At 44.2% G+C, this 14,497-nt stretch overlaps 1 protein-coding gene across 1 annotated transcript in view; it reads right to left on the bottom strand.

The window, feature by feature from the left end:
* LOC124594201 (galactose mutarotase-like) overlaps positions 1 to 14,294 on the bottom strand; it is a 122,133-nt gene extending 107,839 nt beyond the window's left edge. Inside the window, exon 1 of the mRNA XM_047132560.1 lies at positions 14,060 to 14,294. Coding sequence (XP_046988516.1) covers positions 14,060 to 14,294 — 235 coding nt within the window. The remainder of the gene's footprint in view (positions 1 to 14,059) is intronic.
* Between the last annotated feature and the right edge of the window lie 203 nt (positions 14,295 to 14,497).

Genomic DNA, 14,497 nt, shown 5'->3' with positions numbered 1-14,497 from the left:
GGCAGCCGGCCGAAGTGGCCGTGCGGTTAAAGGCGCTGCAGTCTGGAACCGCAGGACCGCTACGGCCGCAGGTTCGAATCCTGCCTCGGGCATGGATGTTTGTGATGTCCTTAGGTTAGTTAGGTTTAACTAGTTCTAAGTTCTAGGGGACTAATGACCTCAGCAGTTGAGTCCCATAGTGCTCAGAGGCATTTGAACCATTTTTTTCGGTCCGGCACACAGTTTTAATCTGCCAGGAAGTTTCATGTGAATGCTTAACTGCCAGTGTGAGTTCAACACTTCACGTACACACTGCACATTGTCCTGTGTGGGGTTCGTCTTCCATACGCTCTCAACCGCATTTGAAGCAGTTGTGCCCTCTCAAAACAGCAGTTTTCTATGGGCTTTCACTTTCAAGCACATGCTGGATCATGGCCAGTGTCGCCATAGGCGATTATCGGAGATTTCACACAGAATATGATAGCGCATCACTGTTGGATGGGACAATGCATTTGGAGCTTTGACTGAGCATACAGACAAAAAATGGTTCAAATGGCTCTGAGCACTATGGGACTTAACTTCTGAGGTCATCAGTCCCCTAGAACTTAGAACTACTTAAACTTAACTAACCGAAGGACATGACACACACCCATGCCCGAGGCAGGATTCGAACCTGCGACCGTAGCGGTCGCGCGGTTCCAGACTGTAGCGCCTAGAACCACGCGGCCACCCCGGCCGGCGAGCCTACAGACAGGGATAAATTGAAACGACGATATGAACCACACCGAAGGTCGAAGCTTATAAGCGAATGATGCCAAGTGTTTTTTGAAAGTGACTTCCCCCTCCATTGCCTGAGTTCTTGCCACATAAAGCTGCAGTAGAAGACACCAGGAGTCATTACGTTTTAGACAAATTGTGATGTTACATAATTTTACTTTTCCAGTGCTTTATTGCACAGCAGAATAGTAATTAAATGTAATTTTGTTAGAGCCGACTGGAATGACGATAAGTGGAACACGTCCGCAGGATACGCAACGGCGGCGTAACTAATGTCAACACTAGCAAGAATTAAAGTACAAACAGGCAGAAGGCTTATTATCTCGTAATTTGCGCGAGAGAAGATCAGGAACACATGATTCAGCACTTAGATGACAGTGCAGAGCGGACACAATGCTCTTCTGTAATGGGGGTGCATGTAGTAACTTCACCAAGGGTTGACACAAGAATGTCTTTCAGGCTGCAAACCTTGGCCCTGAAGTTCAACATTAGGTCAGCCAAGAACGCTGATGGGTTTAGAAAACGGGGGCACATTCGGTCACCATTACAGGGGGAATCACGTCATTGAGTGCTGTAAAACCCTCGCTTTCCTTCCACTCACACTCAGATTTAGGTCATTCCATCTGCATCACTTATACCGATGGTAGGTGAGCTCTATTAGTTGCAGATTTCCCTGGTGAATACAACCAAGAGTCTACAGCCAACACCGTCTTGGAATCCACTGCTATGAATCCTCAGCCGTCTGACTGTGGAAGGAACTTCAACTCTATGAGTTGCGCTCATGCTGATCATAACGGGATATGAATGACGATGTGGGATTTGACCAATTTTCCGTGAATGAAGAACCGATCTGTCCATCTGCGGGCTGTTCACCTTGGGAGCAGGGCGCCTTTGCTGCCATATTTTGGCAGTACAAGGACCCCCTTACCTGCTGTATGCTAGAACCGCCTCTCGGGCTGTCCTTCATATGACTGATAGGTTTTCCGTTCCGACGCCATCTTGACATCTCGCAACAGGGGTATGCTGATTTTTGGGGCTGAGCTTAAGTGCACCTTCATTCAACGACAGCACTGAGGCCCCAGAAGACGTCTACAGCCACGTCAGGCTGTAACAACGCGCTTGTTCCCGGACTCTCCAACGACGAGGCGTGGTACTGACTCAGACAATGCCAGAGTCAATGCCTGCAAATTCCTTGTCGGATGCTGATGTGCTGCCTTGCGCCTTCGTGGACCAGTGGCTCAACACGGGCTGCTGCTAGGCAGTACTGGGAAGAAGACAGAGTTATTGTAAAACTCAGGGAAATATATGTCTGTTAAGTGAATGATGTCTCATTGGCGTCCTGGTGCTCCACAGGACCTCACCACCGCACCTCCACTTGCCTACACTCCACTCACGTAGGAGGCCACCTCTGGTAGGCTCTGCAGCATCACGATTATATACGTAATATAGGGGTCAAGAAGAATTTGCGATTCTAGCTGTCGGCTTTGACCAGTGATGTAATGGTCATGGATGCTGTGACACGACTTCTTGGTGCTCATTTTGAATTGGATTTCTTCATATATCATTGTTTGTTGTTATATTTTAGTTGGTTGCGAAATTGCATTTCTAAAGTCTGCTGTGCATGGGAAACAAAAACTGTCTCTTGTATTTCGGCGCGAATTGCAATATTTAGTCGACTTATCAGTCTTCCTTTCATTGTGATAAGTTACAAATTTATATTGTTTACCGTGGTCTCCTTCCTACTAGAACTGTAGTCACTTTTTCCGATATCTACTCTGTTTATTTCTTTTTCGATAAGTAGTTTATTTCTCATGAGTACATATATTCGGAACTGAGTATCACAATCGCCACTTGAGATGTATGGCTAAAGTCTATTTTTCTGTATTAACTTCGATTTATTTACAAGAAAAAGTTTTTTTCAATTTGTATTGTTTATCGTGATTTTCACTAGCGCTACAGTCTGTTTTTACGAGACTCGATTCGACTTCTCTCCGACAAATACGTAGTTAAAGCTCTTCCCGTCAAACTCTTTTCGACATGCTACTGGAAATTCTGTATCTTCTACCTGCGTATGGAATTCTCCATTTGCCTTAAATAAGTGAAGAGTAATTCCCGATACTAGCCACGATTTACGTAGCGGAAATATTTTTTTGTCCGCGCTCCGTCCCATTAGTCCAAAAAGTTTCGAGAATGGATTAATAAAAAATATATGAAAGTTAAGATGGTCGTTTTAATGCTTCAAGTGTTCTATATTGCACCCGCCCCCCACTTGAGTACGACATACAGAAAGTTCATACAACCATGTCAGATGATACTTTCTTTGGGATCTTGTTCAGCTCACGTGTCACATTGTCTTGAACGTCGGTTGTGACTTCAAACTATTGATCCTTCATGTGAATTTCGGCACTTTACCGTTCTGTGGTAGTTTCGTTTTGATGACAACAAGTGTCGTCACCAGCGATGATCTTTTATCAGAAAAGTGTTTTCCGCGTTTTGCAATCAAGTCGCGCCAGGCGTCGACATAGCAGTGTTTTTGTTCAGGAGTCAAGGTGTGTGGAACAAACTTTGCACACACTTTTCTTTTCCTAAAAAGTTTCTAGAGAACGTCTTGTAAATTTAATTTAGAGACGCTTCCCCACTGCGATTTGTGACACAAAAACGTTGACACACTATGGTCACGCGACCACCACTTAACAGTGTCTCCACACAACTGATTGGTCAAATTGGTATCTCCGACCATAGTTACTGTGTAAAGTGGCTGTAATTTCGCACCTTACAAGCACTCTTCCACATACTCTGCCACGATCTACAACCACATTAGGTATTATTTGACAGGTAATACATCGTATATATGAATATTTAAAGGAGACTGACATTGTCACGTACACCTTGTAAATAATTGTTAACGCCTATTGCATGAAAGTGACAGAGTGTCTTTACTACCATACCAGTAGAGGTTGGAACACCAGTGGAAATGAAATGGCAGGCGGAACTCAAGTCCTGGGTGGAAGGCCCACACAGGTGTGTTGGTCCTGCTTAAACACAAGAAACAGCAAGACGGATGTCGTAGCACCTAAGCGCTGGAGCACAATAGAGTCGCGACCGGCCGGTTTTGTAGCCGAACCAGAGGGCTTATACTTCGGAAACTACGGAAATCTTGGACGCAGGTGAGAGGATCGAAGAAGCGGCACCTCGGAAACCACGCAGGCTGGATTATTTCCAAGGATTTCTACTCAGAAGCGTACCATTGTACGAGTATAGGATTTTCCTCGCAAACTTTACGCGCTGGATGTCAAAAGACTAGAGTCTGGTTGGTCGGCGTTCGGAAGAATCTGAAGAGAGGGAGAATATTCCGTGGTTTCGGGAATATGATTCGTTTTCGGAATGACGATGGTGGGGAGCCAAGCCTTGCTGGGAAGCCAACGCTGGAGAGACGTTGTCTTCCATTTTTGAGCTCCCGGGTGTGACGGTCGCTCAGTATCAGCTTCTTGTTGGTACGGAGGGACTTGCTGTCTCTGCTCTCACGAGATTTTATAGATAGAACTTTTAGGCACTGTACTGTTGCGAGCTTACACGGTTCTGGACTTCGCCTCCGGGCTGGAAGTCGTCGTTGAGTACGCAGCGTTCTGCGATTGAGAGCACGTCTTCTGCCTATACTTACGTTAAGACGTTATCCGAACTCCGTCCTTGTGGCTGGGAGTTCGCGTTTCTCGTCTGTAGAACACACAGAGGAGACGACAGTATTAGAGTATAGTAGTCAGAGGACCGCCTTCAGCCGTCCTACTCTTTGAAAGAGTTTATTTTGTCGCAGGAGTTCTTCCACCATCGCAGACGTGTACGAGAACCATCACTCCGACGAACCAGACGCAGTACATACGGTGACATTGCTAATTGCTTTGGCTTATTAGGGGCTATATGGTTAAACAGCTGTGATCACGTAGGATTTATTTCCACTAACGTTGCACTCCATTTTAGATCATCTTTAAAAGTAGTGTCTTCTTGTGTTTGGTACATAGATGATGTCAGTCATTTCGCGTTATTTATATTAGATCGTGCAGTCATAATAAAAGAGCAGATTTGTTCAATGGATCAGTAATTTTAGTTAGGAAATATTAACATTTGTAATAAAGATTGTTTTTAATATAAAATAAATGTATAAGCAGCAACAACGTTTATCATTTAGTATAATTAGTTCCCTTAATCATTCATGTCTGTTTAGGTTGGAATTTATATGTTAAAGAGCATTAAGAGAGCCTAAGATCTGCTTCCGGGGGTAGACAGACAGGGCCAAATCTTCATTTTAGCGTTTATTATTTTCCGTTGCCCACAGTCATTTAACACCCGCCTGCAGTACATTCTTGGAGCTGCACTCACGTCGCATACTCCCCAGGAATAAAATCATTCTCGTATCTTTCTGTACGGATGCTTATAAGATACCAGGTCACAGTGTCGCCTAATATGACAGTTTTGACAGTGACGGCGCTGTGTCGTCTGCTGTTGAGTCGTAAACATAGGAGGTAAGTTGCGAGTTGATTGTCGGGCTACACAGATAAGCGCGAACAGAGTGAATGCTGCCTGGAATTCCCAATGAGGGGAGAGAAGAGGAACTGAGAAACCGCCAGCCAAAGTACGCCAAAATAGTGAGTTTGTGGTTCTATTTGAGAGTAAAATATAGACCCACCAAAAATACTAAAATCGCGTCCACAGGAACTACAATAAATCTGAGAACGGTTTTAAAATCGCTAGACACGGACAATTCCTTGAAAATTATTACCGTGTTTGTACCACTTCTACAAAATAAATTATTAACAATTGTACGTAAATCGTTCAGTTATAACAATAGATACCAATATGTTGCCTGTGCATGAAACCCGTTAACAAATGAATATGTTCGGCATAAGGGTAAGTTAAACTACCTGTTTATTATAAACAGAATTCTTCGATTACTACTGCTGTGCGCCCAAAACAAAGTTCTCCACATATACACCAAATAGTCAGCCTCTGCAGGGAGGGTTTATACTAATATTTGTCCGTGTTTATTTAATGCTAAATCTGCGTGTTAGTATTTGTAAGAAAGCATTTGATTAACGTAGAGCGGAACCGGCGAGAAAGAATAAGGGAGCACCTTTGACTAGCGATGGCGGTTCCGATTTCTGCAACGTTAAAAGTGTAATTAGAAAATGAGTCATATGACAATGTGTAAATTTAAATACATGTGTACAAAATTATATGCTATATATACATGAAATATTTAGAGCTTTCGAAATGACTGTGCAAACGAATGATGGTCAGGCATATAGATATTCATTTGAGCAATGTGGTATGTCGCGTGACAGCGTGTAGGGCTGGTATCTTCGTCAATTGGTCTTTTGCTGTTGATAGTTGCCGGGTTAAGATCGACTGAGTAGCGAAGGCGGAGCTGGTGTTCGATGGTGGTCTGAGTCATGCATGATCCTATATACGTTTAGTTAGTCATTTTCCTTACATCGGTTGGTGATTTTGAGACTTAGAAACTGCGAACGTTAAGAAAGTTAAATGACCAACATTCAAGTGATGAATCGTTTATTGCAAGGAGCTTTGATTGAATTGGTAAAGTGCTAGGAAATTTGTGGTTTTAACTGAATTTAATAACGCTTTTGGTTTATGGTAGGCATTGCCTTCAAGTGCTCTACTCGCTCTACTAGAACAATTATTTCTGATTTCATCTATACTACTGTGAATAGTATGACCCTGTGCGGGGGCATCATTCAAAAAAAATTTGTCTTTTGTGAATAAATCGGCACTAAAATTCAAGCATATGGTCATCGTACATTATTATCCTGAGGGATTATTACCTTAATTCCCTGTTAATTAATCACTTATATTTTATTTTTGTTATTTACTTATACCTCCCCCCATGAACCATGGACCCTGCCGTTGGTGGGGAGTCTTGCGTGCCTCATCGATACAGATGGCCGTACCGTAGGTGCAACCACAACGGAGGGGTATCTGTTGAGAGGCCAGACAAACTTGTGGTTCCTGAAGAGGGGCCTTTTCAGTAGTTGCAGGGGTAACAGTCTGGATGATTGACTAATCTGGCCTTGTAACACTAACCATAACGGCCTTGCTGTGCTGGTACTGCGAACGGCTGAAAGCAAGGGGAAACTACGGCCGTAATTTTTCCCGAGGGCATGCAGCTTCAATGTATGATTAAATGATGATGGCGTCCTCTTGGGTAAAATATTCCGGAGGTAAAATAGTCCCCCATTCGGATTTCCGGGCGGGGACTACTCAGGAGGACGTCGTTATCAGGAGAAAGAAAACGGCTGTTTACGGATCGGAGCGTGGAATGTCAGATCCCTTAATCGGGCTGGTAGGTCAGAAAATTTAAAAATGGAAATGGATAGGTTAAAGTTACATATAGTGGGAATTAGTGAAGTTCGGTGGCAGGAGGAACAAGACTTTTGGTCAGGTGTTATAGGACTATAAATATAAAATCAAATATGCGTAATGCTGGAGTAGGTTTAATAATTAATAAAAAATAGGAGTGCGGGTAAGTTACTACAAACAGCATAGTGAATGCATTATTGTGGCTAAGATAGACGCGAAGCCCACGCCTACCACAGTAGTACAAGTTTATATGCCAACTAGCTCTGCAGATGACGAACAATTTGATGAAATGTATGATGAGATAAAAGAAAGTATTCAGGTAGTGAAGGGAGACGAAAATTTAATAGTCATGGGTGACTGTAATTCGATAGTAGGAAAACGAAGACAAGGAAATGTAGCAGGTGAATATGGAATGGGGTTAAGAAATGGAAGAGGAAGCCGCCTGGTAGAATTCTGCCCAGAGCATATCTTAATCATAGCTAACACTTGGTTCAAAAATCATGAAAGAAGGTTGTATACCTGGAAGAGGCCTGGAGGTACTGGAAGGTTTGCCGGCCGAAGTGGCCGTGCGGTTCTAGGCGCTACAATCTGGAACCGAGCGACCGCTTCGGTCGCAGGTTCGAATCCTACCTCGGGCATGGATGTGTGTGATGTCCTTAGGTTAGTTAGGTTTAATTAGTTCTAAGTTCTAAGCGACTGGTGACCTCAGAAGTTAAGTCGCATAGTGCTCAGAGCCATTTGAACCATTTTTGAACTGGAAGGTTTCATATAGATTATATAATGGTAAGACAGAGATTTAGGAACCAGGTTTTAAATTGTAAGACATTTCCAGGGGCAGATGTGGACTCTGACCACAATATATTAGTTATAAACTGTAGATTAAAACTGAAGAAACTGCAAAAGGCAGGAATTTAGGGACATGGGAGCTGGATAAACTGACAGAACCAGAAGCTGCAGAGAGTTTCAGGGAGAACATAAGGGAACGATTGACAGGAGTGGGGGAAAGAAATACAGTAGAAGAAGAATTGGTAGCTTTGAGGGATGAAGTAGTGAAGGCAGCAGAGGATCAAGTAGGTAAAAAGACGAGAGCTAGTAGAAATCCTTGAGTAACAGAAGGGATATTGAATTTAATTGATGAAAGGAGAAAATATAAAAATGCAGTAAATGAAGCAGGCAAAAAGGAATACAAACGTCTCAAAAATGAGATCGACAGGAAGTGCAAAATGGCTAAGCAGGGATGGCTAGAGAACAAATGTAAGGATGGAGAGGTATGTATCACTAGGTGTAAGATAGATACTGCCTGCAGGACCTTTGGAGAAAAGAGAGCCACTTGTATAAATATCAAGAGCTCAGATGGAAACCCATTTCTAAGCAAAGAAGGGAAAGCAGAAAGGTGGAAGGAGTGTATAGAGGGTCTGTACAAGGGCGATGTACTTGAGGACAATGTTATGGAAATGGAAGAGGGTGTAGATGAAGATGAAATGGGAGATACGATACTGCGTGAAGAGTTTGACAGAGCCCCGGGAGTAGACCACATTCCATCAGAACTACTGACAGCCTTGGGAGAGCCAGCCCTGACAAAACTCTACCATATGGTGAGCAAGATGTATGAGACAGGCGGAATAACCTCAGACTTCAAGAAGAATATAATAATTCCAATCCCAAAGAAAGCAGGTGTTGACAGATGTGAAAATTACCGAACTATCAATTTAATAAGTCACGGCTGCAAAATACTAACGCGAATTCTTTACAGACGAATGGAAAAACTGGTAGAAGCCGACCTCGGGGAGGACCAGTTTGGATTGGATCACGTGAGGCAATACTGACCCTACGACTTATCTTAGAAGATAGATTAAGGAATGGCAAACGTACGTTTATAGCATTAGTAGACTTGAAAAAAGCTTTTGACAATGTTGACTGGAATACTCTCTTCCAAATTCCGAAGGTGGCAGGGGTAAAATACAGGGAGCGATAGGCTATTTACAATTTGTACAGAAACCAGATGGCAGTTATAAGAGTCGAGGGGTATGAAAGGGAGTATCGTTTTGGCATTAGCGACTCTCCAAGTTCATGAAGACCTTCGGAGTTTGATGAAGATTGTTGGAACCAGAGCAAGCCACGGCGTACCAAACTTCACGAGTGCAGCGTGTGCTGACCGTGTGGGGGCGAAGGCACGGCCTGTCACTCGGAAGTACTCGGAACAGTGCGACATTTCATTTAGCATTGCAGAGCGGAATTTTTCGGTCGCCAAAACTCTCTGAGACTCGTAGTTTCAGCGCTGTTTGCAGTTCGCTATTTGTTCGTGATATGAACGACGTCCACAGGTCCAGCAGCTGCTTGCAGAAAAAGAGACAGTCTGGAAATCTATCTTCACAATCAATTGAAATGAATGGGAATGGCAGAACAGGGAGGAGAATTCTAAAATAGCATAAGCGACAGGTACTATATATTTTCTACGAAACGACTTTACAGTACCATGCAGAAAGAAATTAAAGATTTAGTTGACAATGAAAGAGCAAAAAATTGCCAGGTTCCATTATTCTGTACATCAAGAAGCACCACGTGCCAAATTCAGAGGCATTGAACACGTGATGAAATTCGTGTTACGAACAGTAAAATTTCTGAAATCGCACACATTATCCCATTGCATTTGCAACAGTTTCCAATGGAACTGAGTGAGGGTACACAGACTTTATATATCACTGCATAGTACGGCAAAGTACGTTGGTTAAGTCAGGGAGCATGCCTCGAACGATTTTTAGACTTAAAAGTAGCTATTGTTGAATTTATGAAGGAAAAAGGAGTGCAGAAAAGAAAATTAGAACATCCGGAATGGATTGCAGACTTCAGTGCACACTGCCCACAGCATGACATTGCAAAGTATGTATTTTCTGATTTGATGGGAACGCATTTAAAAAGAAAATCGCGTTGTAGGAGGGACACATTTAGACAAAGGCAGTCGTGTTCCCTAAGCTTACTGGCATTAAAGAAAACGCGAGGTCTGAAGAATTATTTGTGGCCTCGATAGAATTACAAGGGTAGTTGTACGTACAAAGGTTTTGAGGACACTGTCAGTCTTACATCTATTTTCCAGCTGTTTTCGAGACAGTTCGCCGTTTCAGCTGAAAGCACCCCTGTGCATGTGAAGATGTAACTGACTGACCTGCAAGGTAATTCCAGTTTTAATGACAAATATTTTTGCGTTCAAACTGTTCAGGACGTCTACATTACTTTCTTTAGGTAGAGATCCAAGTCTCCGTAACGAGGTTGCAAAAGAGCTACTATATTTTGATGGACATATTTATGTGAAAGACCTTTTTTCGAGTATGAAACTAAGTAAGGCACTATTACGTGGCAACTTGAGTGCGAAACTCTGTGAAATCGTCTGCGTCTGTCAATACGCCGACAGTCTGTGGCAGACAAAAATTATATTATGTTTGCATAGCGCCAAAAATAATTAAATAATACTGAAAGTTTCCTTCATGAGCCGGCCGGAGTGGCTGTGCGGTTCTAGGCGCGTCAGTCAGGAACCACGCGACCGCTACGGTCGCAGGTTCGAATCCTGCCTCGGGCATGGATGTGTGTGATGTCCTTAGGTTAGTTAGGTTTGATTAGTTCTAAGTTCTAGGCGACTGATGACCTCAGAAGTTAAGTCGCATAGTGCTCAGAGCCATTTGAACCATTTTTTTCCCTTCATGATCCATATTGTTGAGAAATGTGAAATATAAAACAAGGTCTTACACAGTGCAATTGCAAGGAAATTTAAATGCGCCGAGTTCGCAGCTTTCCCCTCTTATCTCTCGTCACGCTGAGACAGCGTGGCGTGGTGGTGGAGGAAACGTGAAGCGAGGCTGATCGTATGGTACTGGTGCCCGGGCACAGCCTGTGAGCCGAAATCTTGACTCGCCCCTGGTTTAAATGCTTTAATCCACAATGATCCATGTCAGTATATTTGAGAACTGGGAAAAGTGACGAACTGTGATCATTCCACTATCATGGCCCATTTGCATGCAATGTGGAAGGTCAAACATTGGGTATACGGGTGCCGCATGCCCTAAGCCAAAATGACGAAGATCAGCGAGTGGCCATATGGACATCTCTGTTTTATAGTCATCAGTTGGCTTGTGAACAACACCGACCATTCCTATCCTGCATTGTTATTGATGACAAGAAATGGTGTGTTCATACTGACATAAGGGAAACAGGTTGAGCCTAAGCAAAGCAGAAATTTCCCATACAAAGATGTGCGCACGTGCACAAAAGATCATGTTATGCATCGAGTGGAACAGCGACGGTGTGATGTTGTACTGCCGGCCGGTGTGGCCGAGCGGTTCTAGGCGCCACAGTCTGGAACTGCGTGACCGCTACGGTCGCAGGTTCGAATCCTGCCTCGGGCATGGATGTGTGTGATGTCCTTAGGTTAGTTAGGTTTAAATAGTTCTAAGTTTTAGGGGACTGATGACCACATATGTTAACTCCCATAGTGCTCAGAGCCATTTGATGTTGTACTGACTTCTTGCCCTAACTGTACCCATCAGTGCTGTCACTGACTGTCAACAACTGAGACATCTTGCAGACGCAGACCAAACACAATGACCAGGAGAACTGCGTGAAGAGATGCTACTCCACGGCCGGCCGCTGTGGCTGAGCGGTTCTAGGCGCTTCAGTCCGGAACCGCGCTGCTTCTGCGGTCGCAGGTTCGAATCCTGCCTCGGGCATGGTTGTGTGTGATGTCCTTAGGTTAGTTAGGTTTAAGTAGTTCTAAGTCTAGGGCACTGATGACCTTAGATGTTAAGTCCCATAGTGCTTAGAGCCATTTGAACCATTTGAGCTACTCCACACACTTCTGCTAGACTGACAAAAAGCACTATGGTGGAGTTCGGTTAGGAGGTCGTTCCACATCGACCTTATTCACCTGACTTTACGCCCTCAGATTTTTACCCTTCCCGCTCTCTATCGAACAATCTTAAAATAACTTCGTTTTCGGAATAAAATGCTCTCCGAACATGGCTCGACGAGTTTTTCTCTTCAAAGCCAAGTGATTTCTACAGTAGCGGAATATAAAAATTATCGAAGGGTTGGCAGACTGCTGCAAACAGTGAAGGAGAATATATAATTGATGACTAAAGTCTGTGTTATGTGTACCTGTGGTGTTTATTAAACTTACAGAAAAACGCTACGAACTTATGCACCAGCTTTCCAAGCAATATTTCTCTTTTTTATATATGACTGATCGTAATAGCTGTAATTCGAACTATCTGTTTTCCCAGTGTAGTAAATCCTCGTACGAAAACTTTCTCTGTTGTGTTTCAGAATATCGGCAGTGGTTTGACTTTATAGCAGCCAAGTTGTTTACCTCGTTTGTCACACGTTCAGTCTGTCACTGGTCAAAGCCGACGGGTAGTATCGCATTTTGCTGTTTATCGTAATATGGTAGACAGTGTTGTTTGCTCTATAACAAACCGCTGTTGTAATTGTGTAGGATAGAAATTACCGGCGGTAATTTAATAGAATGATTGCCCATCGAAGTCGCGGAATCTAATCGATACGTGTCGAACGTGCGATTGTAAAACGATCATGCGACTCTGGTGGCGGGCGTTATGATCGTCATTCTTATCTTTTTTCCGTCGTTCCCTTAGTTGTCCTAAGTTACATACCTCCGCGAATTATTTGTGAGTCGCTAGGGAAACCCAGACGATTTATGTCGGTAGTGAGTGGGATGTCTGGTGTTCTTGACGTTTCTTCGGCGGATTCTCTCACATGGAAAAATCTAGTTCCATGCGTATCCAGCGTAGAAAATTGTTTCACTTTTTGTCGGAAATATGGAATACTACTGGACGAGGAAAGAAGGTACTGTGAAGACTGTGGTGGTGCGAAGTGTGTAAAACTTCATTAAGAAGCGTTTCGATGCTGAAATACCGTTAAAATTTCATTGCGGACAGTGCGGAAAACTGAGTACCAGCAAGAATACATGGTTAGAATCTTCCAAATTATCGATGCAGACCAGCGTAATTCTTCTATCTTGCTGGATTCGAGATTACACCTTGCAAGGAACAGTATCGGAAACTGAGTTACCTGCTACTGCCGTGTGCGACTATTCCGGGTTTTGCAGAGAAGTGTGTTATGTGGTAGTGGCGAACGACAGTGTACCTATTGGTGGACCGAGTAAAGTTCTTGAAGTGGACGAATCTCACATAGCATGAAGGAAGAACCATAGAGGACGACCTTCAGTGAGTGAATTCGAACATATTACGCTATTCCGTGTAATAGAACGAGAGTGCCGGAAGTGTTTCGTTGTCACAGTATTGTGCAGAGACAAGATCACTTTAGGGCGTCTGGTGAAGGACTTCATACTGCCTGGTAGTAAAGTCATTAGAGACGGGTTTTAGTCCTGCAAGACACACAAAGCAGAAGGATTCGACCACGAGTTCGTCAACCACTCTGTAGAGTTCGTGTCTTCGGATGACGCCAGTGTGCACGCGTAGAACATCGAGCGGCTACGGAAATCCGTGAAGTCTTCCATTAAAAGAGAAGGGCGTTCAGGACAAAGAGACGGACTACACTTGTTTCAGTACCTCTATTTCCACAAATTCCGTTTGCATGATATTGGCAGACTTTACCCAGGCTATGGCAAACGGGGAATTGTTCCCGTAGCGTACACGTCACACGGACTTTCACATGACGACAACACCGACGACGAGTAAGGTAAGTCGTCTCCTTTGTAATTACAAGTATTTCTTAACGTTCTTCTTTTGTCGTTGCTGTAGTGACCACCGTAAACACACTCATAACGCCCGCCACAAGAGCCGCAGGATCGATTTACAATCGCACTTTCGATATATATCGTTTGAACTCCACGACTTCGATAGGCAATCATTCTTGGAAATTACCGAGGCAGTGGAGTAAAAACGGAGGAGAGCAGTGGCGGTGAGACCTTGCAGGCTGTCAAAGCCGAGCACGATGTCCTCGACGGCGCCTCGGCGGTCGGGCAGCGAGAGCGCGGTCACGGCGGCGCCGAGCGTGACCACCTGGAAGGAGAGGCCGCGGCCGCTGTCCAGCGCGAAGCGGCGCACGGCCTGCCGCTCGCCGGTCCTCTCGTCCTCCAGCACGCCGAACCGGTCCTCCGTCACCGTCAGGCTCGTCGCCCCCGGGCACCGCCTCGACGTCATCATGCCTGCCCCACGCCTGCCGCTGCCAACGAGCTCTGCTGTTGCCGGGCGACTTCACTTCCAGTGCACACTGATTATTACGCGAATACAGCAAAGCAGCGCCACTGACCCTATGTCTTTATCCTCGAAGATATGAGGGACAGTCAACTGAAAAAGGGACAGACGGAAAAAAGTAACTAATCTGTTTCAAAACGCATCGCCAT

Source organism: Schistocerca americana, chromosome 2 (genome assembly GCF_021461395.2).
Source record: "Schistocerca americana isolate TAMUIC-IGC-003095 chromosome 2, iqSchAmer2.1, whole genome shotgun sequence".
In the NCBI taxonomy this organism is placed as follows: domain Eukaryota; kingdom Metazoa; phylum Arthropoda; class Insecta; order Orthoptera; family Acrididae; genus Schistocerca; species Schistocerca americana.
The sequence above is the reverse complement of the archived record's forward strand: the minus strand, read 5'-3'. Positions and strand labels throughout refer to the sequence as shown.